The following is a 26,748-nucleotide window of genomic DNA, read 5'->3' on the forward strand; positions in this document are numbered from 1 at the left end:
GTTCAATTCCCAGCAACCATATGGTGGCTCACTACCATCTTCTGACCTGCAGGTGTATATGCAGGCAGAGCATTGTGTACATAACAATAAATAAATAACTCTTTAGAAAAAAAAAATGATCACCAGTTCTCCCGCCTCTGGCAGCCCTCAGCCATGGAAACTGGAGAGGTAAGTGGGCCAGGACCACGACAGTCCTTCATGACGCTGGGTTAGTGGGGAGCATCTCTCTATGTCCCTGACTGTCAAGGACATGTGGGCATGGAGTTACCAGCTCTGGGCTTCAAATAAGACCTAGAAAGGCACGTGGAGTGTGCCCGCCCTCGGTGGACCAGCGCAGCCAGGGAAAGCAGCTGCATGGTTGCCACGGATTTGAATAAAACAATGTCGACATGGCGTTTCTGATGTTAGAGCCTCTCCATGTTCTTATTGGCACCATCACCCCATCTTGTTCCCCCTTCTCACACACACCCCGACACACACACACACACACACACACACACACACACACACACACACACACCCCACGAATTTCCTTCTCTTCTTTGATTCTTGGCGCCTCCTTCCTTCACTTGCGCACACACTCTCTCCATTTCCCTCCTGCATGCTGCCCCTCCACCTCTGACACACTGTACAGACAAATCCCTCAACAGTGTCATATCTGACTTTTTTTTTTATTGTTCATTGCACGATTTATTTTTAGCCTGAAACAACTGCATCCTAAAAATGGAGTTCTTAATGAGACAGAGGCTGGGAGAGCTATGCAAGGTATCTAGGGCTTGGCCTCCCAGCCTCCTGCCTGGCTCTTGCTGTGTGCGCATGTGCACACCAAGCCTCCACAAGATTGTCCTGAGCCCAAGACTACACAGCTGTGGGACCCAGGGAGGGGAGACCAGCCTCTTTGCTCCCTACCCAGCTCAGCAAAGCCTCCAAGAGTCATCTGCCCTGTCTTCCATGCTCTCTATTCTGGGGAGTGAGAAACGAGACTTTTCCCAAATGAAGAGAACTTCCCTGCTTGTGGTGGGAGTTTACCTGCTGTCCTTTAACAGGGCGGAAGAGGGGCTGAACTTCCCTACCTATGATGGGAAGGACCGAGTAGTCAGCCTTTCTGAGAAGAACTTCAAGCAGGTATTGAAGAGATACGACTTGCTCTGCCTTTACTACCATGAGCCAGTGTCTGCAGACAAGGTTGCACAAAAGCAGTTCCAACTGAAGGAGATTGTTCTGGAGGTAAGTGAGCGGGCAGCGCGGCGGCCACCTGTCTGAGTGAGCGTGAGGTGCTCGCATGGCATTTAGCGGGGATGTGGGAACACAGGCGTGGAGCATACATCCAGAGGTCTCCTGTCTTGTAGCCTCACATACATTGAAGAAGTTTTTGCTGCAGACGGGGACTGTGTGGACAAATCTTAAGGTGGAAGGGAGTGAAGGGGTTACACACTGACCCCCTTTTTATGCAGAGAGCTGGGCAGTCATTGCTCAGGACAAATAGTGGAGGCTCACCTACACAGACATGAAGGATCAGGGCAGGGCAGGGCAGCGTAGGAGGCCCAGAGGCCAAGCTCCAGACAACTGATCTAAAGTTCTCCCTCCACATGTCTGGATTTGTCAGGGGTTCTTGTCCCACCTGTCTTTTTTTTTTTCCAGAATGTTCCAGGTATTATTAAAACCACGAGCTTAAAGGAAACCGAGGGATTTCTTGTGAATTCACTTAGTACCAATTTCCCATGATCTTCTCTGTCCTCTCCCCTGGATCCTGGAAACACCAGAGACCTTGACCTTGGGACCTTGACCAGAGGGAAAGTGACTGCATTTTCCCAGTCAACCTTAGAGTGTAGACATGTGTTCACCTGGGCTGAGTATTCATTAACGGGAAGTTCAGGTTTTTTGGTTTGTTTGTTTGTTTTTTCTCAGAAAGTTCTTGACGTGAGTTTTGGGCCCACGATGAAGTCATTTCTTATTTTATCTGTATTACATGGCCTGTTGGTCACCTGGCACGTGGGGTGGCGGGGGGAGGCGGAGGGGGCGGTTTGTAATCCTTGGCAAGTGCCACAGAGAGACTCTCTATGTCTCCTGGACAGCTTAAGGCCACTGACACTTCAAGAATACCTGTGCTGCCCTGAGTCCTTCTTAGTCCCCACAGCCAGCTCAGCACACAGCTACAGGAGCACTGCTGGAGAGTTAACCAGGTGATGCTTCCAGGACACTCCTGCTAATTAAATAACATGATTAACAAACTCATCACATAAAAACCAGGGAGATTTAAAGTCTCGGAAAAAAACAAAACAAAACAAACAAACAAACAAACAAAAAACCCAACTGTAATAAAATCCAGCAAACCACCTGAATATATAAAAGTATCACTAAAAAATGGAAAAAGCACTACAGATCTCCCAGTGCCTCCTAATCAGCTGAGAGTGCTGGTGTTTAAAAATATCTCCACAGCCGTTATGTCTTCGCAGGCTCTATTCCACCCTGGGGTGAGGGTGGCAGGTTTGTCCTTTCCATGGGCAGCAAGTGGAGGGAAAATAGGACCCTAAAGCTATAGAAGCAGGCAAAGCCATAGGCTGGAAAAAGAGCAAGTCCAAAACATACCTGCTGCGTAGCCCCTGAAACGGACACATTATGGTCTCCGTCACCAGCTGCCGTTCTCAGTTACTGAGAGGACTGTCTTATAAAATCTATCACAGAAAGCACAACGATTTTATTATTCGGTAAGCTCATGACTGCCTAGTTACTCCAGACTCACAAGAACTCCCACATGGCCAGGGCACAGTGAGAACCATTTTAAAATGCCTGTCGTATTGAATAGCTCGTGTGTACATGTCACTGCAAATATGTCCCTCTTGAATACTTGGTTCTGGGGCCCCAAGCAAAATCACAAGAAGGGACCACCTCAGCCTCCCCATCCTTCCAGACACCTTTCCTGTGAGGGTGATGTGAGGGTGAGCAGAGATTGATAAAGGGGAGCTGAGCACAGGTCTAGCCTGGTGTTTCTCGGGGAACACTGAGGGAGCATACAAATGGCTGCCAGGACCTCTGGGTGTAAGTTCTGCCTTTGCCCCTACTCCACTTGTGAGGCAGAGTTGGTACTATTTCCCCAAGCTTCAGTTTCTTATTCATACACAGATGAAAATAATGAAAACCTTACAGGTTACAAGAGAGTTAATAAGGATGGTGGCTTACGGAGTGCTTGCTCAGCAGACTGTTGAAAGTCCTGTTGCAAATGTTAGCCAACTTAATCACCAACCGTGGTGTGAAGTGAGTATGTGAGTCTGGGTACTCACTCCAGTCTACAGACTGGGAAATAGTGACCGGGAAAGGCTGTGTTGCCCAGTGGCACTTCACTCATGGAATTTCTCCTGGGATCAAGTGGATGTGGAAGGTGCTGCTGGCTGCCCCATGCAGAAGCCTTTCTAGAGCTTTCTTTGAAGAGAGAGGCTCAGCCCAGGCCAGACCTTGGCACCCCAGCTGAGTGACAGTAAGGTTGAGAAGCTCTGAGTCCTGGGAGCTGGTGTCAGGAGGCAGCTAGAGGCCTAGATTCCCTGGGGTGTGGGGGAAGGGTAAACTTTTATTGGGACAGCTGTTGGGTTTTCAGAATACAGGACACAAGTAGTCCCAGAAATCTCATGGACACCAAGAGGAGTAGATGTGAGGGCCCCAAGTTTTTCTTCTTAGTCAAAACCACTACTTTGTTTTGGCTTTTCTCCTGCACCTCAAAATTAAACAAATCTCAAAGCATTTTAAAAATTAGTCTATTTATGTTATTTTTTCTTTTCTTCTTTTTCTTTGCTTTCTTTCTTCTTCTTCTTCTTCTTCTTCTTCTTCTTCTTCTTCTTCTTCTTCTTCTTCTTCTTCTTTCTTCTTCTTCTTCTTCTTCTTCTTCTTCTTTTTTTGAGACAGGGACTCACTTTATAGCTCTGGCTGTCCTGAACTCACTATGAAGACCAGGTTGGTCCTGAACTAACAGAGATACACCTTCCTCTACCTCCAGAGTTCTGGAGTCAAGAGGCATGTGCCACTGCACCTGGCATGAAAATTTGTCATTCATGTATTTTTCTTCCATCAATGATTTATCTATGCCCTTTCCCCATTTTTCTATTGTGATGTCAGCGTAAATCAAGGAGAGCACTGCAGCTTTGTGTACTATGTCCTGCGGGGGAGGGGTGGAAGGTGAGGACACAATAGCCAGACCTACAGCTCAGCTGTTAGGTGGTGGCATGTCTCAGGGATTTCAGGGGCAAACTAATGCTTTAGAACATGAAAATGAGCAATGTGGATCCCTGAATAGACACATCCATCCATCAGCCAATATTCAGTGCTCTCAGCAGACACAGTAATCTTTTTTTTTTTAATTTTTAAAAAATTATTTATTGATTCCCTTATTTAGAGTTGATCACTCTAGCTGTGGGCTTGACATCTTGAGTAGTCTATTAACCTCATATCAAACATATTTGGATAAAAGAATGGTTTGCTGCTTAACACGAACAGATTTTATTATTACATTTTTTCCCTAAGCAATGTAGTCTAGTCACTATATAATATTTGCACTGCACTCAGTAGTACAATACAATCCAGTTTAAAATATATCCCAAGGCATGCATAGATTATATACAAATGAGTTGTCATAATAGACAGAGTGATCTTCATGTGACAAAATGACCATGGGAGCAGGTGGACAGGTGATGGAGGACCAATGCTTTCCTCATCACGAACAGAACGGATCCATTTGTTTTGGGTGAACTGGGTCCCTTGGACTGGCAAGCAACCTTGGATTTTGGTCCAAAGACCAGTTGATTTGGTGGCTTCTTAACAGGCTGTCTCTGGAGCCAAAGATTTGGGAGATGCTCTTCAGTGTCTCTCTGAGAACACACCTGTGCTTACAAAAGTCACCCTTTAAGAGGCTATGTGTGCCAGTATCTGCGCAGCATCTGTCATGATAGCAAATGGCATTAATTGCTGTACTACTTATGATTTTTGGAAATGGCCTATTTCAGAGCCAGAAAAAAAATGGTGATGACTGGTTTTTCCAGCACTGCAACACAGGCTACTACTGTCTACTGCTGTTTATATGTGGTGATTCCTGCACAGTTTCCCATGAGAGTCTGTGGGAAAGAGGGAGGCTAGTTCTGTGTCCCACAGGGGAGAACACTGTGGATGCTATACAGTGAGGAGACAGGGTGCTGCAGCTCTTAGATGAGTCGCCTAAGCCGTTTCACTCTGTCTTCAGTTCCCCTCTCACTTGAGCTCCTCTATAGATGGGGGTCTCAGCCCCCATTCCATCTGTATGCCGGTGCAAAGTCTTCAGCTTGGCTGTCACTATAGCCTCTTCAGACATTGCAATGCACCTGGCATCACTGATAGATCTTACATGTTGTTGTGATGGTTTGAATAAAAATGTGTCGTCCGCCCCCCCCCCCCCCCCGCATGTCTCATATGTTCGAATGCTTGGTCCCCAGTTGGTAAAACTGTTTGGGAAAGATATGGATGCATGGCCTTTTTGGAGGAGGTGTGTCACTGGAAGTGGGCTTTGAGGTTTCAAAAGCCCATGCAATTCCAGTTTTCTCTTTTTCTGCTTCATGGTTGTTGCAGTATATAAGCACTCAGCTTCTGCTCCAGCACCATGCCTTCCTGCTGCCATGCTCCCCACCGTAATGGTCATGGACTGTGTGCCTCTGGAGCCATGAGCCTCAAGTCCAATGCTTTCTTTTGTAAGTTGCTTTGGTTGTAGTGTTTCGTCACAGCAATAGAAAAGTAACCAAGACACATGCGTGTGCTCTAAAAATCCTGGTCATACTTACATGCCCATCCTTGCATGCAAATAAGGATGCTGGGGAGAAGCAGACAATTGGAGGTCAGGGTGCTGAACTCTCTGCCACTTATTACTGATCTGGAGCAAGCCACAAAGATCCACCTCCGCACATCACACCTTCTGGCTTTGAACTCATTGAATTTAAAGAACCAAGTGAGAGGAAATGAGTGACAATTCTGGGTACTATGAAGGCTGCACAGGAGTTGGTGTCTTGTTTTCCGATGCCAGATACATAGGAGGGAATTCATTTCTGTGGAATGCAGCTGATCTTGCCCAAAGTGGGCCCCTTTACCTATCTCTGGAATTTTCCAGCATCTTCTTAGACTGTTTCAGTAGTTCTCAACTAACACCTAAGGAGCTTTAAAAATACAAATGCCCACATTTCATGCCCCAGATTCTACTTTAATTGGGATAGGTAACGGAGGCTGTCTAGACACTAATATTTGTTTATTTACTTGTGTGTGTGTGTGTGTGTGTGTGTGTGTGTGTGTGTGTGTGTGTGTGTGATAATGTGTTTGTGGGTGCCTGAGGAGGCCAAAGACAGTTTCAGTTCTCCAAGAGCTAAAGTTACAGTTGGTTTTGAGCCACACAGCGTGGATGCTTGGAACTGAACTTTCTTTCTCCGGAAGATGTACCAAGTACATCTCTCAGTCCCCTTAGTATTTATTTGTTTGTTTGACCTCTTATTTACTGTGGGGGCAGGGCCACATGTGACAGTCATAGGACACCTTGTGGGAGTTAGTTCTTTCCTCTTATTGTGTGGACTCCAGGGAGGGAGCTTGGACCCCCAGGCTTGGTAGCAAGAGCTTTAGCACTGTGCCATCTCCCCATCCATGGTGGTCATTATATGTCCAACTGTAAATAAGGTAGAGAGTTCTCTGGATGATGCTAACATGCAGCCAAGTTTGAGGACCATGGAAGCCTTCATACTGAATACATTGACCCAATAGCACTGCATTGTGTTGAATGCATAGACCCAATAGCACTGTATTGCTCTCGAATATGTTGGAAATAGAGGCATTCAAGGCCCATCCTAGAACTACAATGCACATTTAAGTGGGATTCCCCAGGTGATTTGTAGGCATACTAAGGTTTGCAAAGCACTTAGTGGGTCTGTGGGGTTGAAGAAATTATCCATATGACCAAAGATCATGTTGCAACTGTTTGACCCTTGCTTTTTGGACTCCTTTGGATGATGCTGGCCTACTGGTCTACATGTGATTTTTGTTTAGCTAAATCCTGGGATGTACAGTAACTCAAGACTACTGTGGGACTCAGCCAAGTGTCTCTCGGGTCTCCCTACTGACTCCTACCTCATGGTTGAAAGAGTTTTCTCAAAAGAGAATAATATGAGTGGCTAAGGAGTGTTGCCATCTTTGATCTGTTTTCCATTGAGTTGCCTGGATTTCTGAGACCAGATCAGAAGGTGATCTTCAAAATACCCTTAGGAAGGGCTCAGGAGTTAGTTGAGAAAGAGAACACATCTGTCTGACCTCTGGGCATTATTATTCCTTTCCCTAGAGAGAAGAGCCACCTGAGGACAGTGTGGGCATGCAGATATAGGGTATAAAGATGCCGTGACAGCCACTGGGAATCATGGGAGGTGGCTCAGAGTAGACTAGAAATGTTCTGCAGTGTGAGCCAGGCCCATGGCAGAAGCCTTGCACATGATAGCTTATATAATTCTTATATTCCCACATCACAGAGAAATAAGTCAGAGAATTAAGGAAAAATTGCCCAAATCACAAAGTTATAGAGTGACAATATAGCGATGAGGCAGGATTTGAACCCAGACCTGTTTGGTTCAAATGACATGTTCCTTTCCTACACCACAGAGCAGCTGGATGGATAGTTTTGGGTTTGTAAACAGAACCAAGTTATGAAAGAATGCATTGATACCCTGGATTTCCACCTACACTTAGCAATACTAAATGAACCACTGGGCTCTGTGTGGTTCCTAGGTGGCCCCTGTGTTTACGTGGGCACACGCTTAACCCCAAGCGAGAGAAGATGGTGACGGATGAATGAATGGTAGGTGGAGAAGAGGTGAGAAAGGGAAGGACTTAGACACATGGTGTGCATATGGGAAATGCATTTCTCTTGATTTCCTTAAAAAATTACACTGTTAGTTTGGGCATATGTATACCATGGATCACAGGGCAGAGCACAACTTTTGGAAGACAGTTTTTCCTTCCATTATGTGTGTCATAGGGATCAAATTCAGGTCATCAGGTTTGGTGGTGAGTGTCTTTACAGCCTAAGCCCTCTCTCAAGCCACTTTTCTCTTTTCTCTTCTCTTCTCTTCTCTTCTCTTCTCTTCTCTTCTCTTCTCTTCTCTTCTCTCCTCCTCCTCCTCCTCCTTCTTCTTCTTTCTCTCTCTCTCTCTCTCTCTCTCTCTCTCTCTCTCTCTCTCTCTCTCTCTCTCTCTCTCTCTCTCTCTCTCTCTCCCCCCAGAATAGAAAGAGATTGAATTTGTTATACCCAGGGATCTGTGTGGTCTCCTTTGCTTCTTCCCACTGAAATGTGACTAAAACTTGTTCTCTTGTTTATTTGCTTGTTTTCCCAAACCATGGGACTCTCAGTCCAGCATGTGTCTGTGCACACATGGGCAGAAAGCCCCGAGCCTTTTAAGGTTGACCCTGCATCCCGAGCCTATTTAGCACTGGCGAATGTCCCAGCAGTTGCTCGTCCAAACCCCAAGGCAGAACGAAGGTTGAAGTCAAGTAGATCCACAGATGGAATGGTGTGGGAATACTGGGCCAGGAAGAGCAACACACGCAGGATTCGGGGATGTTTCCAACTGCTCCCCGCCCAAAGACAGTCCTCTTCAGTCCCACACCTGCTCCACTCTGAACGGAATCAGATGAGGTCAGGCTTATTTTGGTTTGGCTTTGAGAAAGAATCCCAGCACAAAGCCTGTGCTATCCCAGGAGAATCCCTCCCCAGCCCATGTGACACTCCAGTGCCGTGGGACTGTAGAGTGGACCTTTACTGGGCACTTTATGTAGTGCAGGAGATCTTGAGTGGGTGAGAGGGTAAAGGAACAAGAATTGTCCCCTGTAAAGATTGTACAAATGGAGGACTGGCAAGATTGCTCAGTGGGTAAGGCTGCTTACCACATAAGCCTAACAATCTGAGTTTGGCCCCTAGAATCCTTTTAAGTGTGGAAGGAGAGAAAGTTGTCCTCTGATCTCTACACACATGCTGTGGCACATAAACCTCGTGGCATATGTACCTGCACACACACTGTACACATGCACGCAATGATAAAAATAGTTGTTTTAAAACCGGAAGCATGCTGGACGCAGAGGTGCACACCTGTAATCCTGGCACTTAGGGAAGCAGAGAAAGGTGGATCTCTGAGTTTGAGGCTAGCTTGGTCTACAAAGTGAGTCCAGAACAGCCAAGGTTACACAGAGAAACCCTGTCTCCTTTTCATGACCCCATCCCCCAAAGCCCTCAGTGACACTCAGGCCTAATCAGGATATAAAAGTCCTGCTGTGTTCATCAGAGAACCAAAGTTTACCTTGAAGCTTCTCCATTTGGGAACACTGTCTTGTATTCTCGGGGTAGACATCCTCTCAGAGTGACACATTTTTAAATGAGGCCATTTCCAGCATCATGGAAACACAGTAAGAACTTTTGTACTACAAAGCAGCAGAAGAAAAAAGAGGTAGGATCTGCTGGAGAAATCAGAAGACTTTTTATTCCCATCACGAGCCCTGGTCTCTTGCAGCTTGCACTTTGCAGGTTGGCATGGGGTATGCTGTGTGACCATCAGTCTCATTGCACACCTAAGATGACTTGTTCTCCCTAGAAAGCCAGTTCTGCCTGAAATGCCAGCATGTTTGAGGAAGCCTCAGAGCCTTCCATGATTTCTAAGCTACATGCACAGGCCTGAATTATGCACACGAGCTGTTCCTATTTGGACAGCCACTCAGGAAGGCCTCCAGCACGCCATCTTGTGATGCAGTGGGCTGGCAAGGCATCAGAGTGTCCAAGGTGCCTGGTTCCAGGAGCTCCCTCCTGCTGCCAGGTACTCAAACCAGGCAGACCCTCCTCCCCATCTGCTGCATGCTGGGTCTGCCCTACTAGGCTCACCTGCCTCTACCTCACCCCTTTCCCACAGCCTTCGGAGCCCTGTTTACCTATGAAGCAAATGAGTTTGACTCTGTGTTAACCGTGTGGCTGCATCGAGACAGGATTCTCCAAGGCTGAGTGCTTGTTTTGTCACATATTTCAGGGACCACAATATATGCTTTCTATCCAGGCCATCTTATAACGGTAAAAGAGACACAAGACACGTGTAAAGTGACCCACACATATTTAGAGTACATTTGAAGACCATTTTTGAATTTCCCATGGGTGTGACACCCATAAAACCTCTCTCTCTCTCTCTCTCTCTCTCTCTCTCTCTCTCTCTCTCTCTCTCTCTCTCTCTCTCCACACACAAGCTAGTTTTCCACGGCATCTGTTGTCGTTAGTAGATGCTACCAAAATATTCTAGCCAGAATTTGTTATTGTTGTTGTTTTGGTTTTGGAGACAGGGTCTCAATACGTCATCCAGGCTGACCTTGAACGGACGGTCCAGATCCATCTGCCTCAACCTCCTGGGTTGCAATCAGGCTAGCATTCCATAAAGTTCAGTCAAGCAGAAACAGACTTCTGCTTTTCAGTGTGCACAGTAGGACGGAGCAGTCCAAACCCTTCATTTGCATCTAGGAGGTCTCTCCACAGGCTGGGCATCGCTCCTCCCCTTTCTAATGGAGGATGATATAAACCGAGAGTAAGCAAATTTAGAACGACAACTTCTCTTTCTGATCCCAGAAAGGCTCTGTGCACTGTGTGTGTGTGTGTGTGTGTGTGTGTGTGTGTGTGTGTGTGTGTGTGTTCATTTGTTTTTTCATTCCACAAAATGCTCTTGTTAGTATGGATAGACAAAGGCTGTGACCTCCAGGGACAGCCTCCCTCATTCGGTCCTATTGGATCTCACCCAAGGCTGTGCAATGAGAGGCTGTGCGCTGAGTGGGCTCTGTGGGCTGCGCTAGCACCATTTTCCCTGCAAGAGATGCTGATGTGTGTTTGTGGTCAGGGTACAGCTTTAAAATAGAGTTTGCCCTGCAATAGTTCTACGTGGGAACAAAACCTCACTAAGCACTCGCATAAGGTTGTACTGGCAATACTTGGCTTTCGCTTCTTTTTTAGATAGAAACATGAAGATTGAGGAAGCTCTAAGTCGCTCAGCTCTCAGCTGCTGCTCCACAGATCCAGGCCATGGGCTCAGCTCCCTCTGGTTCCCTGTACAGAAGCAGATTGCAGTGGATTCTGGATTTTGAAGCAGTGTCGGGGTTGGGCTTTAAAAAACCCCAGGGTCCTGGACAAGTTGGCCAGCCTCTTTATTTCCTCCATTTCCTCCTCTGCAAAGCTCTATCTTGGGAGACTTTCATGAAGGTTCCAAAAGATAGTTCATATGGGGTAGTTGGTGCTGTAGTTGGCACAGTAAACACAGCTCAGTGCTATCTTCTTTTAACATTTAATTGAATTAAGTGTGTGTGTGTGTACCCATGCCATGGTGCATGTATGGAGGCCAGAGGACAACTTTGTGGAGTCCACTGTCCTCTTCCACCATGTGGGTACTAAGGATCATATTCAGCTTACCAAAGTTAGTGGCAAGCGCCTTTGCCGCCGAGCCATTCCACTCTTCCTCTAATTGAAATGTTATTGAAGTTGTTTTATAGACTTTCAGCCTGGGGGCAGACAAGGGTGCAGAGAGCACACAGCAGCAGCCTTTGGGCTTCTGTCTTGGCACTAAGTGGGGTGATAGTCCCCAAAGTGCTAATAAAGCAAACCAGTAGCCCCCCTCCCCCAACCCTCAGCATTTCCAAGGGCTACCCAACACCAGCTTCAAAGGGCTTCAGTGGCTGCTTGAGTCTCATAAATAGCTGTCCCCTCCCCAGCCAGCCTCCATGATGGACACGATGTGTGCCAACTGCCAGGCTATACATAGCCCAGGCCTTGCTTGAGAGTGGCCAAAAGCGAGAGGAGATTACCGGAGATAAACGTGGGCTCTCGGGTTTCAGGGGACACACAGTTTTGAAGAGTTTGACGTATTGCCAGATGGGATCAGGGAGAGGCAGGGAGAACAAGCTTCTCCAGCTTGTGGCTTGCTCAGAACGAGCAGCCAGCCATGCAGCCATGCAGCCGGGCAGCCGGGCAGCCGGGCAGCCGTGCAGCCGTGCGCACTTTTAATGGCTGGTCTTAGGGACATTCGCTTGGAACCAATATCTGCAGAATTCTCAGGGTCTTTATTTTGATGTTTGCAGACTCTTGAGCCTGCAGGAAAACAAAAGCACAAGCTGCCTCCTTTCAACTGACTCTCTCCAGTGTCCTCACTACTCATATCTCTCCCATTTCCAAAGAAATTCCACTTATTCCCCATGCAAACAGTTCTTAGGAAGTGCCTTCATCTCTCTCCCTGTGAGAGAGCTGACAAATTCTATGCGGGGACTTGGGAGAGACACAGAGACCCACTGGATGTCCTATTCTCTGAGGCCCAGGGCACAGTCAGGCAGCCGCAGGGACTTGCCCCTCTCACAGCCTTGTCCACTGATTCCCTTTCATGGACAAACTTCTGGAACCAGCAAGCCACACCTGCGCCAGCCTGTCCTCGCCACCCACTCGACTGTCCAGTTCCCTGCCTTGGCTTCTGTCCTGGCTTTTCTGGAAAGGTCATCCATGAGTTAGCAGCCCAGAAGGGAGCCCTGATGGGGTTCCAGCACATCCTGGACTCCCTGAGACGCCGTGCCTTAGTGACTTTGGAGTCAGGGTACCACAGTGATATGCTCATGCCTTTAACACCTTCTGAGCAGTTCCTGCTGGCACAGGCTGGGTGCTTCCCCGGGCACATGCCTCTAACATGGGCAGTCCTGGCCCTGTACTTTCTCATGTGTCTCCACTTCTCACATCCTCAGCTCCTTTGGGTAGCTTGGGTGCCTTCTGTGATCATGAACTCGCTGCAGTTCTATCTGTTCTGAGAAGCTCAGCCCAGTTCTGGAACATTCTTCTGATGCTACCTTTTTGTCCTGTATTCTGTTTTCTGGCTGGCGAGCCTCAATCACCTTATGGCCCATCTCCTTTTTGTACTTTCTCCTTTATCTCTCAAAAGCCAAGAAAGAGCAACTGGTTCTGATTGGTCCCAGCATTCCTTCCTTGTCTGGTCTGAGTCCTCACTCAGATCTCCCTTCTATGAACTCAGATCAGCTTCTTTGTTCCACTCACCTCCAAAGCATAACTTCCAACGACAATATCCGAACTCTTCACCCTTTTTCTTACGCATCTTAAACACAGGAGTCTGTCTGTCTGTCTGTCTGTCTGTCTGTCTGTCTCTCTCTCTCTCTCTCTCTCTCCAGGATTTCTCTGTGTAGCCCTGGAGCTCACTCTGTAGGCCAGGCTGCCTCTGCCTCCCAAGTGCTGGCATTAAAGACGTGCACCACCATGCCTGGAACAACACAGGACTCCTTTTAGCTTCTCCAAATACAGCTTTTTCCACCAAGCTAGCTTGTTGTGGCCCAACCCTTGACATGTGCACCTTCAAACCTAAACTGCCACTATTTCTCCCTTTTGGGTGCACAAGCTCCTGCTGCCTGGCCTGGCCCAGGGTCTCCTTAGCCTCTGCTCTTACAAGCAATTTCCCTTTTAATCTGTTCATTTATTTGAGGCACTAATTTGGGGTCAGCCCAGATACTCTCCTGGGTGCTAGAGATGGCGCAGAGAGAAGGCACGCGTAGACACAGAGCCTGTAGGCTTCAACACCCACAGTAGTCACAGACAAACCAAAGAGGGGTTGCAGAGGAGATGCTCAGGGCACCCTAAGCAAGCACTGATTGGGAGTGGGGCTCACAGGCTCCCTTCTGGGGGGAACTAACACGTCCAAATGCACTGAAGGTAGCACAGTTGGGGAAGCATCGTCAAGGGAGTCTTCTCGATGGGATGACGGGCGCAGACAGATGCAGGGCATGTTTCTGTGTCCTTGTAGTGTATTGGGCAGGATACAGAAAAGTCCCTAGTGAGGCTAAAGGGGCAGCAGGCCACATCATGCAGGGCTGTGTGGCTATGTAGGGAGGTTTAGTGCATGGAAACCAAACCCACAGCACTCATCTCAGCCTGCCAGGCTCTGTATGGTTCAGCCCCACCCCTGCCCACAAGCTCCGCTGTTTCAGCTCCCTCCCTCATTAACTTGTTCTTGACCAACGATGGTTACTTCTGCTTGAGTTCTGATAATCCAAGCTTTGTCATTTGCAGGCCAGTAAGGATCCAGACCCCTACTCAGGTATCGTACTATTAAGGAGGAGATGTAGCAGTTATTAAGCACTTACTGTGTGCTTAATGTCAAGCACGTATCTAGGTTAATCTTCAAAAGAGTCGTGCGGCGTAGATAAGCGTTACTGTCTGTGTTGTGCAGTGAAGTCACACACAGCACAGGCTGGTGACAAAGTCAGCACTCCAGGAATTGACACTAAGTCCTATGCTCTTCATCACTAGGGTCTAGCAGGCATAGGACACTTACCCGTTTCTAGAGATGACATGCACTTGGACCTCATCAATACAGCCACAATGGTGATGTAATAACCATCTATAAAGTGTAATACCAGGGGGCTGGAGAGATGGCTCAGCGGTTAGGAGCACTGGCTGCTCATCCAGAGGTCCTGAGTTCAATTCCCAGCAAGCACATGGTGTCTCACAACCATCTATAATGGGATCTGATGCCCTCTTCTGTCATGCAAGCTCTATATACAAATAGAGTGTTCATATACATAAATAAATAAATTTAAAATATATAATACCAGAAAGAGAAAGACATACTGGAAACATACACTTATTGGCTACTGAATTGTGTATTTATTATATTACCTATGATATTATTTACATGGAACTTTGTTAGAACGCTTTTTGTGTTCGAGAGAATCAGCAAAGGTCTAACCAAATCCCAACGTGCCTGAGTGAGTGATGTTTCCATTCTAGAAGCTTCACAGTTGGGGCTAGTCTCTCAGATGGATTCTCAGGCAAGAAAGAGCCCATCACTCAGCCCACCAGAGCAAGTCAGTGAGGGAATAGTTGCAAGCTAACAGGAGGAAATTGCAGTCATGTATGAAGAGAGGTTTTCTGGGGGGTGGGATTTAAGAAATGTGGAGGCAATCTTTTTTTTTCACACAGGACTCAGTATTTGGTGGTAATTGCTTCTTGTCTCTCTGGCCCGCAAACTCCTCGAACTTATGAAGTACCCATCCCTGCATACACGAAGGTGCTGACTGTCTCCAAGGAACTGCACAGAATGCAGAAGATGCTAGCCTTCCTCCTTACCAAGGGAAGAGTCACAGTACAGACTCAGTGCTGGCGATTACAGACGAGTTGCCAGAGTTTGCTCCCGGGGACGGAGCACTGGAATTATAGAAAGAAGACTGGAGTGAAAGATGAGATGGGGCCGCTCTTGGCATCCAAGGTTGGCTAAGGCTTAGAGACCAGCGGGAGAAGGCAAGTGAGGTGGGGGTTTGGGTGGCAGGAGTGGAGTGGAGGAAACCAAGCCACATGCAAGTAGTAGTAACAGTGACCTGTTTGCCTACTCCAGTCTTCCCAGACAGTGCTGGTACTCAGGGACCCAGTCACATCAAAAGTTATCCCAGTGGTCCCAGGACCTCACCACTGCCACCCTCCCCATTCAGCCCCACAGCACCTTTAGCTCACCCTGGCCACTATTGATTTAAGCTTCTGAATGGTGTGTGCTAGAGCTGATGGTGGTGATGATGAAGCCTAGGTGGGCAGGTTTAATGAGGACGGGCATCGATAGTGATTCAGGTGCTGCAGGGATTGTGAGTCAGGATGCTGAGGAGGAAGAAAACAGGAGGAGGAGGAGGGGGAGGAAGAGGAGGAGGAGGAAGGTATATCTCAGGCAATGGGGCTTTCTAGCCCATCTGTGACAGTCGGCTCTGTCTGTACATCTGTGGCGTAAGACAGGATAGGTACTTATCACTCATGTAAATTCAAAAGGTCCGTCATGTAGACATCATGCTTCACATGCCCAGGAGAGGAACGCATTTGTGCTTACCTAAAAGCAAATAAATGTGATGATGGTGTGTGCTGAGGAAAAGGCTGGACCAAACACTCTTGTTTCCATTCTCCTAGTTAATTTCTCATTCTTTTCTCATTCTTCCTGGTGTGTGTGTGTGTGTGTGTGTGTGTGTGTGTGTGTGTGTGTGTGTGTGAGAGAGAGAGAGAGACAGACAGACAGACAGACAGACAGACAGACAGACAGAGAAAGGAGTGGAGGGGGACGTGGAGGAGAGAGATGGGAATTTGGCACCTCCTTGTTACCAGGCACATGGCATGGCATGCCTACAGAGGTCAGAGGACAGCCTTATGGAATCAGTTCTTTTCCTCCACCTTTATATGGGTTCCAGGGGGTAGAACTCAGGTTGTGAGACTTGGGAACAAGGCCTTCTGTGGTCAGTGAGCCATCTCCATGGCCTCCTTTTAAAAATTATTATTATTAATACTCACCTCCCACACTAAATGGAGAGAGACAAAGCCAGCATGAGCCCACAGTTGGCACATGCTGGGTAGCTTTCAGAAGGGGTAGCCGTTAATGGTTGTGCTTTCCAGAACATGACATGAGAGCTGAGGCATCAGAACCATGGGGCGTGGCTGTGTGGTTTATGAGAATGTGGGTTCCTGAGCCCCACCCCAGCTCCATTTTCTATTCTCTGGTGCGGAGGACAGAAAACCCCCATTTTAACAGAGCCCCGGGTCATTCTTGTGAATAATGATATGTAAGAGCTGTTAGAAACTGCTGTCAGAGGGGTTCCTGCTGGAGAAGAGAAGGGAACTTACTGTACTGCAAAGCTGCGTCCTGTGGCTTTAAATGATTGCCAGGGGGATGTTCATTTAAGATTTTGACTTCAGTAAATAGGACAGGATAGCTTGCACTGAAAAAAGAAAGATTTATTAGGGAAAGAAAACACAACATGATCTGATGCATTGCGTGCAATAGACTACACCCAAGTGATTTTGCAGAAAGACTGTCTTGGGGGACCCCAGGAAAGCTCACAGTGACTCACAGCATGGTACTGGTGGTGATGACGCATTCTCAGCCTTCCCAGTCCCAGACAAAATCCAAGAGCAGAGAAAGTTCTGGGGTGGGCAGGGTGTCATTTGTCACCTGTGCCTGGGGTCCTTCCTTAACCCTGGTTACCTAGGCATTCCTGGAGGAGTTCTCAGATCCACGTTCTGTGTAGGATCCTTAGTCTTACAAGAAGGGGAGTGGCTTGGAGCCAGAGGAAAAAAGCGAGAGTAAGAGCAGATGAGAAGAAAGTGCGAATAGGTCGGCAACAACCGGAGGAAATCTAACTAGAAAGAGAATGGAAGGAAGAAGATGACACTGGGTGCAAGCAGGGAAGACACAGGAATAGAGGGTGGAACAAAACGAAGCCACGGAACAGAGGGTAGAGCGACTCAGTAACTAGAGGGACATTACTCGGGAGAGACAAGAACCCCCAAAAGGATTGTAGAACACACAGGAGCAAACTGCAAAATGAATAAAAGAAACGAAAGGACAGAAAGGGAAAATAGTAAGACTGAGATGCAAACAAACACAACGAAATAAGAACAAAAGCACCAGGTAAGAAAGCAAGGTACTGTCCTCAGAACAGGGCTAGAGCTCTCTCTGGTAGACTAAGGAAACATAACAAAATGAAAAGTCAGACAACTGGGAAAAGGATAAAAGGGTTTGAGCTCCGTCATGGTCACGGCCTTCCGAGCTCTGCATCTCACCTTCCGCTCCTCCCGCCTTGGTGAGCTGGTGATCAACAGCTTCCCAGGGAAGAGGAGAGCCACATGAATATCATTAATTCTTATTTATATTGTATACATACATATATAAAATGACAAGCTAAGGCAACTCACGAAAGAGAATAGAGTAATAACACAAAACCTGTGAGATTTCAGGATTCACCTCACAGAGGCTACAGTCTGGGCTGTGTGGTGTGGACAGAGGGATAGACATACGAATCAATGGGACAGACTGGAGACAACAGAGCTAAATACTCACAGATGTGCCAACTGTGTCTTGATAAAGGCCTGGGCAAATTTCAGGGGACAAAGCCATCCATAAGCAGTATTGGGGCCAACAAGCACAAATGGAAAAAAGGATGCCAGACTGTCTCATGGCTTCCTTAGAATCTCACCTGAATAGTCTGTGACCTGTACAACAAAGTGTAAAGCTGAAAAACTTATAGAGGAAAGATAGAAATGTTCAGAATTTAGCACTTAGATTTAACGTTAAAAATCTCATTCATACCTGGGCATGGTGGCCCATGCCTTTAATCCTAGCAGAGGCAGGTGGATCTCTGTGAGTTCAAGGACAGTCTGATGGGCACATTGAGCTTAGCCAGACCTACACATTGAGACCCTGTCTCAAACAAAACAAAAGCAACCACAGCAAAATCCCATTTATAAATTTAAAAATGATGAATTAAACTTCATCAAAATTAAAATTTCCATTTGTGTGTTGGAGGTGGTGTGTGCATGTCCGCACATGTGTGATGTGTGTTGAGTGTCTTCTTCAGCTGCTTTCCACCTTAGCTTTTTGAGGCAAGGTCTGCTGTTGAACCTGAGGTTCGCTGACTCACGCACTAGCTGGCCAAGAAGCCTCGGGGATCCGTTTGTTTCAGCACCCTCAGAGCTGGGGTTGCAAGCACACATCACTTTTATGTAGGTGCTGGGGATCCAAGAAAGGAAGTCAGAGGGAAGAAAAGCTAATGTTCACTATAAAAATGGGAAAACAAAATGAAGAGACGTTTCACTGAAGGAAACATACAGAGACATGGAATAATATTCAAATAAACTGTCACAAATTAAAACCACCAGAAAACATCACTACATATACCTATAAGAATGACTAAAATTTAAAACATTGATAACACCAAGTGCCGCCACAATTCTAGGGGACCTCATGCATAATTCATGAGGATATACAATAGTTTTAGCCATTTGGAAAACGGTTTGGTAGTGTCAGTGAAAACTAAGCCTGAAACTCCCATATGAGTCAGAAATTACTCTCCTAGTCATTTATTCCAGAGACTAAGACTAACGTTTAACTCAAATTCCCACATAGCAACTCTATTCGTCACAGCCAACAGTTGGAAACAACTCAGATACATGTCAGTGGGTGAAAGATTAAGCAAACTGTGGAATGCCCATGCCCTGGACATCTATTCAGCAGTGAAAAAGAACAAACATGGTGGTACAGGCAGCAACCTGACAGATTCTGGGTAATTATGCAAAGGGTAAAGAGTTATCTCAAAGCTGGGCGTGGTGGCGCATGCCTTTAATCTCAGCACTTGGGAGGCAAGTAGATCGCTGTGAGTTCGAGGCCAGGTCTTTCCTTTTAACCTCTTCCTCAGATTTTCAGCTTTCTGCTGGCTCTCAGTGGTCAGCATGGCAGGATGTACGAAGGACACGGACCCCTGTGATGGCCTCTACCATCTCTCGCCCCTGAACTCACTTCCTCTACCTGTTTGTCCTTTCAGCTCGTGGCCCAGGTCCTGGAACATAAAAACATAGGCTTTGTGATGGTGGATGCAAGGAAAGAAGCCAGGCTTGCCAAGAGACTGGGTGAGTTCAGTGTTTCAAATCTGTTAGGAAAAAACAAAACCCAGTTATATTTATCTTGCGTGGTAACTGGGTTACTTTCAAACACTTATAAAATGACAGTGCATATACCATTCTGGGTCAGATAAGAGCTTGGCAAAAGTAAAGCTGGGCTTCCATCTAAGTGTTTGCCAGAAGTCACTTGATTTCTCATTGCACCAGTATCAGGCAGGAGAAGTTCTTGCTGGAGAAACTAATTCGAAGCACTTGAGCCTTTACTGACAGCTTGCAGCAGCTAGAAGGCCAGCCTCTCCATCTTCACGCCTCAGTGGCTTCTCTGGGCCTCTCTGGGAAGGTTCCAGCGGCCGCCAGCTCAGGGTGCATTTACCGCAGGGTCTCCAGAGGTCCCAGAGCTAAGGCTGAACCTCACCTGGGAAACTGTAGCCTGGATGGATTTAGGTGAGAATGGTTAAGTGACATCGGGGTGGAAGCTGTAATCTCTCATGTCAATATGTCCCAATCAAGTGCCCTTTAAGATTCCTGCTCCATAATCCCAAGGAGAAAGGGCACAGGGAACCCCTCTGGTTTCTAAATACCACCCCCCAATGCTGTCCATTTAGCTTTTTCTGCATGACTGGTAGAGAATGGCTATTAAAAATAGCAGGAGGTTATGAAACAGGACCTTTGAAGAAAGGTTAATTGAGTTTGGAGTAGTAAGCACAGAAAAAAAAGCTTAGTGGTGGTTCGATGGACATCTTTGGGTCCATGCAGGTGCATTATTCCAGGTGCATGCAAGTGCATTACCCCAGGTACATGCAAGCTCATTATCCCAGGTGCATGCAGGTGCATTATCCCAGGTACATGCAAGTGCATTATCCCAGGTGCATGCAGGTACATTATCCCAGGTGCATGCAGATGCATTATCCCAGGTGCATGCAGATGCATTATCCTGGGTCCATGAAGGTGCATTATCCCAGGTACATGCAGGTGCATTACCCCAGGTGCATGCAGGTGCATTATCCCAGGTACATGCAGGTGCATTATCCCAGGTGCATGCAGGTGCATTATCCCAGGTACACGCAAGTTCATTATCCCAGATGCATGCAGGTACATTATCCCAGGTACATGCAAGTGCATTATCCCAGGTACATGCAAGTGCATTATCCCAGGTGCATGCGGTACATTATCCCAGGTACATGCAGGTGCATTATCCCAGGTGCATGCAGGTGCATTATCCCAGGTACATGCAAGTGCATTATCCAAGGTACATGCAAGTGCATTATCCCAGGTGCATGCAACTGCATTATCCCAGGTGCATGCAGATGCATTATCCCAGGTGCATGCAGGTGCATTATCCTGGGTCCATGAAGGTGCATTATCCCAGGTACATGCAGGTGCATTACCCCAGGTGCATGCAGGTGCATTATCCTGGGTCCATGAAGGTGCATTGTCCTAGCAAATTAAAAACAACTCCTTCCTATTCTATTTCTTAGAAGACTAGGCATTCTTAAAGATAAGATTTATACTATAGAAAATAACTTAAGTTAGACACAAGGAAGAATTCATGCCTATAAAATGGTGACTTATTGAGAATGGCTGGCACTGTGTGTTCTTGATATTTCTCTTTCCCTGGGCACATATCACGATTACCTTTTCTGTCCAGGATATGGAAGTAAATGTATGTACATATACAAAAACAATGTAATGAGCTCTGCCTGCCCCCCACCCCAGCAGCTTGTTGATTCCTAGCCTTGCCCCCAACCCACCACTGTTTTAATGAGCAGGTGATATTTGGGAGCATTTTTAGTAAATAAAGGGAAAAAAAAACCATGCTGGTGTTCTAGAAATACTCAAATCTAGGCAGCACAAGCTGAACAAGAATTCACAAGATCTGACTGGCCCAGGGCATGCTGGGCCTTGGTGTATCTCAGTACACTTTTCTCTAAGCTTGCCGTGGGGGCGTGAAGGCAGCTGCCCTCTAGATAAAAGATCTTCGGGATGTGATTGTATTCTGAGAACCCTTTGTCCTTACCCCCTCTCCCGGTTGCCTCACTTTGGCTAACATTGTATGTGAAGCTCTCATCTGGTGTCACTCCCACGCAAACTCCTGAGCAAGATGCTGACTGATGCTCCCTGGGGCACATTTTGAGATCAGGTGTCAAGGGAGTCTGCGTGTCCAGTGCTGGGGTGTGCCAGGGAACTCTTCAGGAGGGCTGCAGGGCAGCAGCCAGTGGCCCAGCCCTCGCTCTGGTCTGTCTTTTGTGATTCACTAGGAGAAAGCATTTCCTGAGGAATAAAGTTTGAATAAAACTAACTTGGAGTTGCCATGATGTCAGCCTTGGCTGGTTACTATTTGGTGGGGGGGGGGGAGGAGATACCTTGCATCTTGCAAGGATTGGTTAAAGTACACCACACTGTAGCAAGGGTGCTGGGACAACCATGAAGCTCCTGTGGTCTGCCCTCCCAGAGTCTACCAGGGACCTGACTGAAGAGGCATGCGACCCGGAAGGGCTGTCTTTCCAAATGTCCAGGCTTTATGGGAGAAGACCACACCCCAGTTATTAGAGATTGTCCTATTAGAGCGAGCACCCACAAACGACGGGAGCAGGAGGGACACCAATAACAGCGGGAGCTCCAGACAGGTGCAGAAATGGAACCTGACTGAAGGAGTCACCAAGATGGAGTCAGGGATGGAGGTCAATCTTCTGTGTTTAGAGAAAAGGGAAAGAGAAGTAACCCCTGCTCTGTGCCTCTCCTGGCCACACCCTTTTCATAGCAGCATTCCGCCCAGAAGCAAGGAGAGACTCTCCTTGGTCCAGTCAAGGTGGGTGGAGAGGTAGGGCTGGCGTTAGGTAGTTGAGGGACTTGCAGCCAGGCTCAGGTGACAGGTAGACAGTGGACATGAGTTCTGAAAGGAGAAGGGCAGGGGTCAGCAGTATTTGTAGGAACTAAAGCATTGGTGAGGTGGAGAGAGCAGCTTCCAAATTCAATGCTGGTCCTGACAGACGGACCCGTCTGTATTGATGCTAGCTCCTATGATCCTGACCCCACTGGCACTCAGGGATAAAGCGAGGGCTTTTTGGCACCCGAATGACCTTGGCCTTGGCCCCCTTTTCCTTTAGGCTTCAATGAAGAAGGCAGCCTGTATGTTCTAAAGGGTGATCGCACGGTTGAGTTTGATGGGGAGTTTGCAGCAGATGTCTTGGTGGAATTTCTCTTGGATGTAAGTATGCAGCATGTGGCTTTGTGTGAAACCGTTCCTTATAGAAGAGGATCCAGCTCTGATGCAGGAACAGAGGGACTGGGGACTCTGGCATAGCTTAAGGCAGTTGGCTTCCCCCAAACAGCAAGGAGTGCGTGCATTATACCGGGATCTGGTTTTACTGGAAAGCAGGCCTGTAAATAATCATAGAAACTATTGTAAGTGACCCAAGGGTAGTGTGCACACGTGCATTTGTGTGTGTGTGTGTGTGTGTGTGTGTGTTAGAAGTGACATGGTATTCTCTTGCTATAAGTTACACACCGATACAGACTTGATATTGGTGCAGTGACACTGAGAAAAAGCCAGGGAATATGGAGAAAGAGGGAGCTAACCAGTCACCCAAGATGAAGTGGGGACCGTAGGCCCAGTCTCTGAGTCATCTTCTGATCTGTATACAGGGGAGACAGTGGGTTGGTGAGGTGCCTCAGCAGGCAAAGACACTTACTGCCGAGCCTGGTGACCCACATTCAATTCCCTGACCCCACAAGGAAGAAAAAGAGAACCAACTTTCTTGAGTTGTCTTCTAACATGCATTCCTTCCCAGTGGTGTGCATAGGCCCTCACACCACATACAACACACACACACACACACACACACACACACACACACACACATACACACACAACATAAGCAAATGTAAAACAAACAAAAAATGTTTGCTTTTTGTTTTTAAGGAAAGATATGGCTAAGGAAACAACCCCTGCTCCCAAAGAAACGCCACATATTCTCCTTCAGCCGTGGAGATATCACATCTTCAAATCCATAAGTTCCAACAGAGGGGGAAATAGGACAAAATATTTTACCGTGCATAAAGTCACACTGCCAGTCATAAAGGCTTTGGAACCCATGCTCTGCACAGACGAAGAACCCAATCCTGTTGGGAGTGGTGATCCGTCTGCAACCCTGGCACTGGGGAGGCTGAGGCAGGAGGACAATGCATGAGTGGCCAGCCTGGGCTCAATGAAGTAGCCAGGGCTCTATGGAGGCAGCCTGGGCTCTGTTGGGGCAACTCTGTCCTTAAAACAAGCAGCAACAATAACAGGAAGAGCTCACAGTTGACCATCTGCACTGGCAATTTTCCACTAGACACCAAGCAGGCTATCGTGTTGTCTCCACACGCTCAAAGGCCAGAGAAGGGCAGAAAGAGGTCACTAAATATAGTGCCCACACTCTCTGCTTGGCTAGCTTACTGACCCACACCTAGAAGTCCTGGGGAATATTCCAGAAGAGCAACATTGTAAGTCTAGGCCAGCATGACGTTGCTCCAAACTTACCAGCTGAGAGGAAGTTTCTAGAAGCAAGAGTCTACATGTTTTAAACAATAATCAGTGTGACTGACCCACAAAAGTAAATCAGGGTGAAAGTAGAGTTTAGATTTACCCAGTGGGGCTGTTATCTCTGTAAACCACAGAGAACTCTGTTCTCAGTATGTGGTCTTAGTTAAGGTTTTTATTGCTGTGATGAAAAATCATAACCAGAAGCAACCTGGAGAGGCAGGGGTTTATTTGGCTTACATATCCTGAATTCATGGGGAAGCCAAGGCAGGGACTCAAGCTAGGCAGACACTGGAGGCAGGAGCTGAGGATGAGACCATGGCGGGTGCTGCTTACTGGCTTGTTCCTCGTGGCTTGCTCAGCCTGTTTTCATATTGCACCCATGTCCACAGCCCAGAGTGGCACCACCCACAGTGATCTGAAGGCCTGGATTTGAATGCCCGACACCCATGTATAAAGTTTGTCTTGTCTTCTTGTGCTTGAGACCCAGCACTGGGAGAAAGAAGCAGGCAGTCCTGAGAGTGGCTGGCTGGTAGCCTAGCTAGAAAGGCAAGCTCCCAGTCCAGTGGGACAGCCTGTCTCCAGGCAAGAGAATAACTGAAGGAGACAGTGATCTCTGCTCTCCACATTTTAACACAGGGGTCTCACACACTCATGCGTGCACACTACACAGTCTCTCCCCCTCTCTTATACACTCATTCTCTCCGTATGTGTGTATGTGTGTGTGTGTGTGTATGTATGTGTGTGTATGTATGTGTGTGACGTATATATGTATGTATAGTAATAATTGCCAATTTATAACTTAAGATACAATCTAAAAAAAATGTAGCTGGCAAGAGGAAAAAAATAATTTCCAGGACAATGATCCCCAAGCTGGGACCAAGTCTTCCTGGGGGACCGCTGCCAGGCACACTGGGGCAGGGTAGGATGGTTACTCAATATCCTAGCCTTTGTGTCCACATATACAGTCACACACACACAATCACACATACAATGACACACACACCTTCAAGGCTAGAGAACATGGCTGGACTTTAATCTTTCTGTCTTACTGCTTATTTTACACAATGCACACGTGTCTCTTCCAACTCTAAAGTGTTCTATCTCCCCACTGGGGAGAGATGATCTCTCTTATTTAAACATCTCTGTGTCTCTGCGTGTGTGCGCATGTCCATGTCTCTGTGTGTGATCTCAGCTCATTGAGGACCCAGTGGAGATCGTGAAGAACAAGCTGGAAGTCCAGGCCTTCGAGCGCATCGAGGACCAGATCAAGCTCCTTGGCTTTTTCAAGAATGAGGACTCAGAACGTAAGTTGTCAACACAGGCCTGTGGGTCTGAGGGCCAGCCTCCAACCAGGTGGTCCAGGCTATCTCAACGGAGGGTACGGTTTTAATATCTCTTTTTCTGGAGCCGATTGAAACTGAATTTCTTCCTGTTGCCTGTGCAAAGGGACAAATGTGCAGAAATTGTGCAAAATCAACAGTGAGTGATAGAACATTAAAATCAGACCAAGTTCTTTAGCCATGAGGGTGTGTGTGTGCGTGTGTTTGTGTGATTATAATTGAATGTGGATTGTGTATGTGAATGTGTGATGCTGTGTGTGTTATTATGTGTGTATGAGTGTGTGTGTGTGTGTGTGTGTGTGTGCATGCACGCTCGCGTGCTATTATGTGTGTGTAGTCTACCGAATAAACAAATGCCTTCTTTCCTCCACTCTCCCATTCGTCCGCCTCTCCATCTGGTTCTTCTGTAAATGGGACACAGTGGCCATCTCCCTGATGCCATCAGCATCCCTATGCACACCAGCTGGAGAACTTCCTGGTCAGCTGGAGAGGATTGAAAGAAGTCTGGGTGGGGATGGGCTCAGCAGTTGCTAGAGAATATGGAAAATTGCCGGCCACCAGTCTATGCCTAGAACGCCACCACACCCTTGGGCAGATTCCTATGAAGGCTTTGCGGCCAGGTTATGGGCGAGCAAAAAAGACGTTGGACAGCATCACTGCAGTGGGCTGTGCAGGCAGGAGAGGGTGGAAGGTGGGAGTCAAGAGGAGTAAGGAGAAGGGAGCAGGAAGGTTAGTTAATTTGCTGAGTATTTTGAAAAACAAAATGAAACAGAAACCTGATCCGGGCCATTGCACACATGAACGGACAGTGGCTGTGACTGCATGCACTAGACCCACACGCCATCAAGGCAGCCATGATTGCAGTGTGGGTCCAGGGGACTCTCAGAGAGGAGCTATTGGCAATTGGTGACAGCGAGGGAGAGTTGCGACAGTTCAACTCGACAGTTGAAGCTGTCTACACTCATGTACATGCCAACAGCTCCAAGTGGATTCCACGGGTTTAAAAAGAGATACATGGGTGAGCTACGGGAACTGATACACATCGTTAAGCCAAGCCCTTGGGAGGCAGAGGTAGGCAGACTCCTGCAAGTTTCAGGACCCCTGTAATCTACATAGTGAGTTCCAGGACAGCCAAGACTGCATAGTGAGACCGGGTCTCAAAAGCAAACAAAGAAAAAGACCACATGGTATGAGAGGGGAAATTAGTGAGGAACATCAGGGGAGAATTGGAGGGGAGGGAGTGAGAGTGGATTATGTGCATGTATGAAATTATCAAATAATGAAAAAAGAATGATCTGGTCCCCCTAGGACCAGTGGCCTTCTGCCTACTTACTATATAACGAGGGACTGAATGTGTCCAATGCTTATTTCTGGAATCACAAAGTATTTTGGAACGTTTTCAGAGCTGTTTATTTACCTAG

At 47.3% G+C, this 26,748-nt stretch overlaps 1 protein-coding gene across 1 annotated transcript in view; it reads left to right on the top strand.

The window, feature by feature from the left end:
* Positions 1-930: 930 nt before the first annotated feature.
* Casq2 (calsequestrin 2) overlaps positions 931-26,748 on the top strand; it is a 57,876-nt gene continuing 32,058 nt past the window's right edge. The window contains exons 1-4 of the mRNA XM_051165462.1: positions 931-1,227; positions 19,387-19,471; positions 22,570-22,670; positions 25,180-25,291. Of these exons, the coding sequence (XP_051021419.1) occupies positions 952-1,227; positions 19,387-19,471; positions 22,570-22,670; positions 25,180-25,291 (574 nt within the window). The 5' untranslated portion in view covers positions 931-951. The remainder of the gene's footprint in view (positions 1,228-19,386; positions 19,472-22,569; positions 22,671-25,179; positions 25,292-26,748) is intronic.

This window comes from Acomys russatus, chromosome 23 (assembly GCF_903995435.1).
Source record: "Acomys russatus chromosome 23, mAcoRus1.1, whole genome shotgun sequence".
Classification (NCBI taxonomy): Eukaryota; Metazoa; Chordata; class Mammalia; order Rodentia; family Muridae; genus Acomys; species Acomys russatus.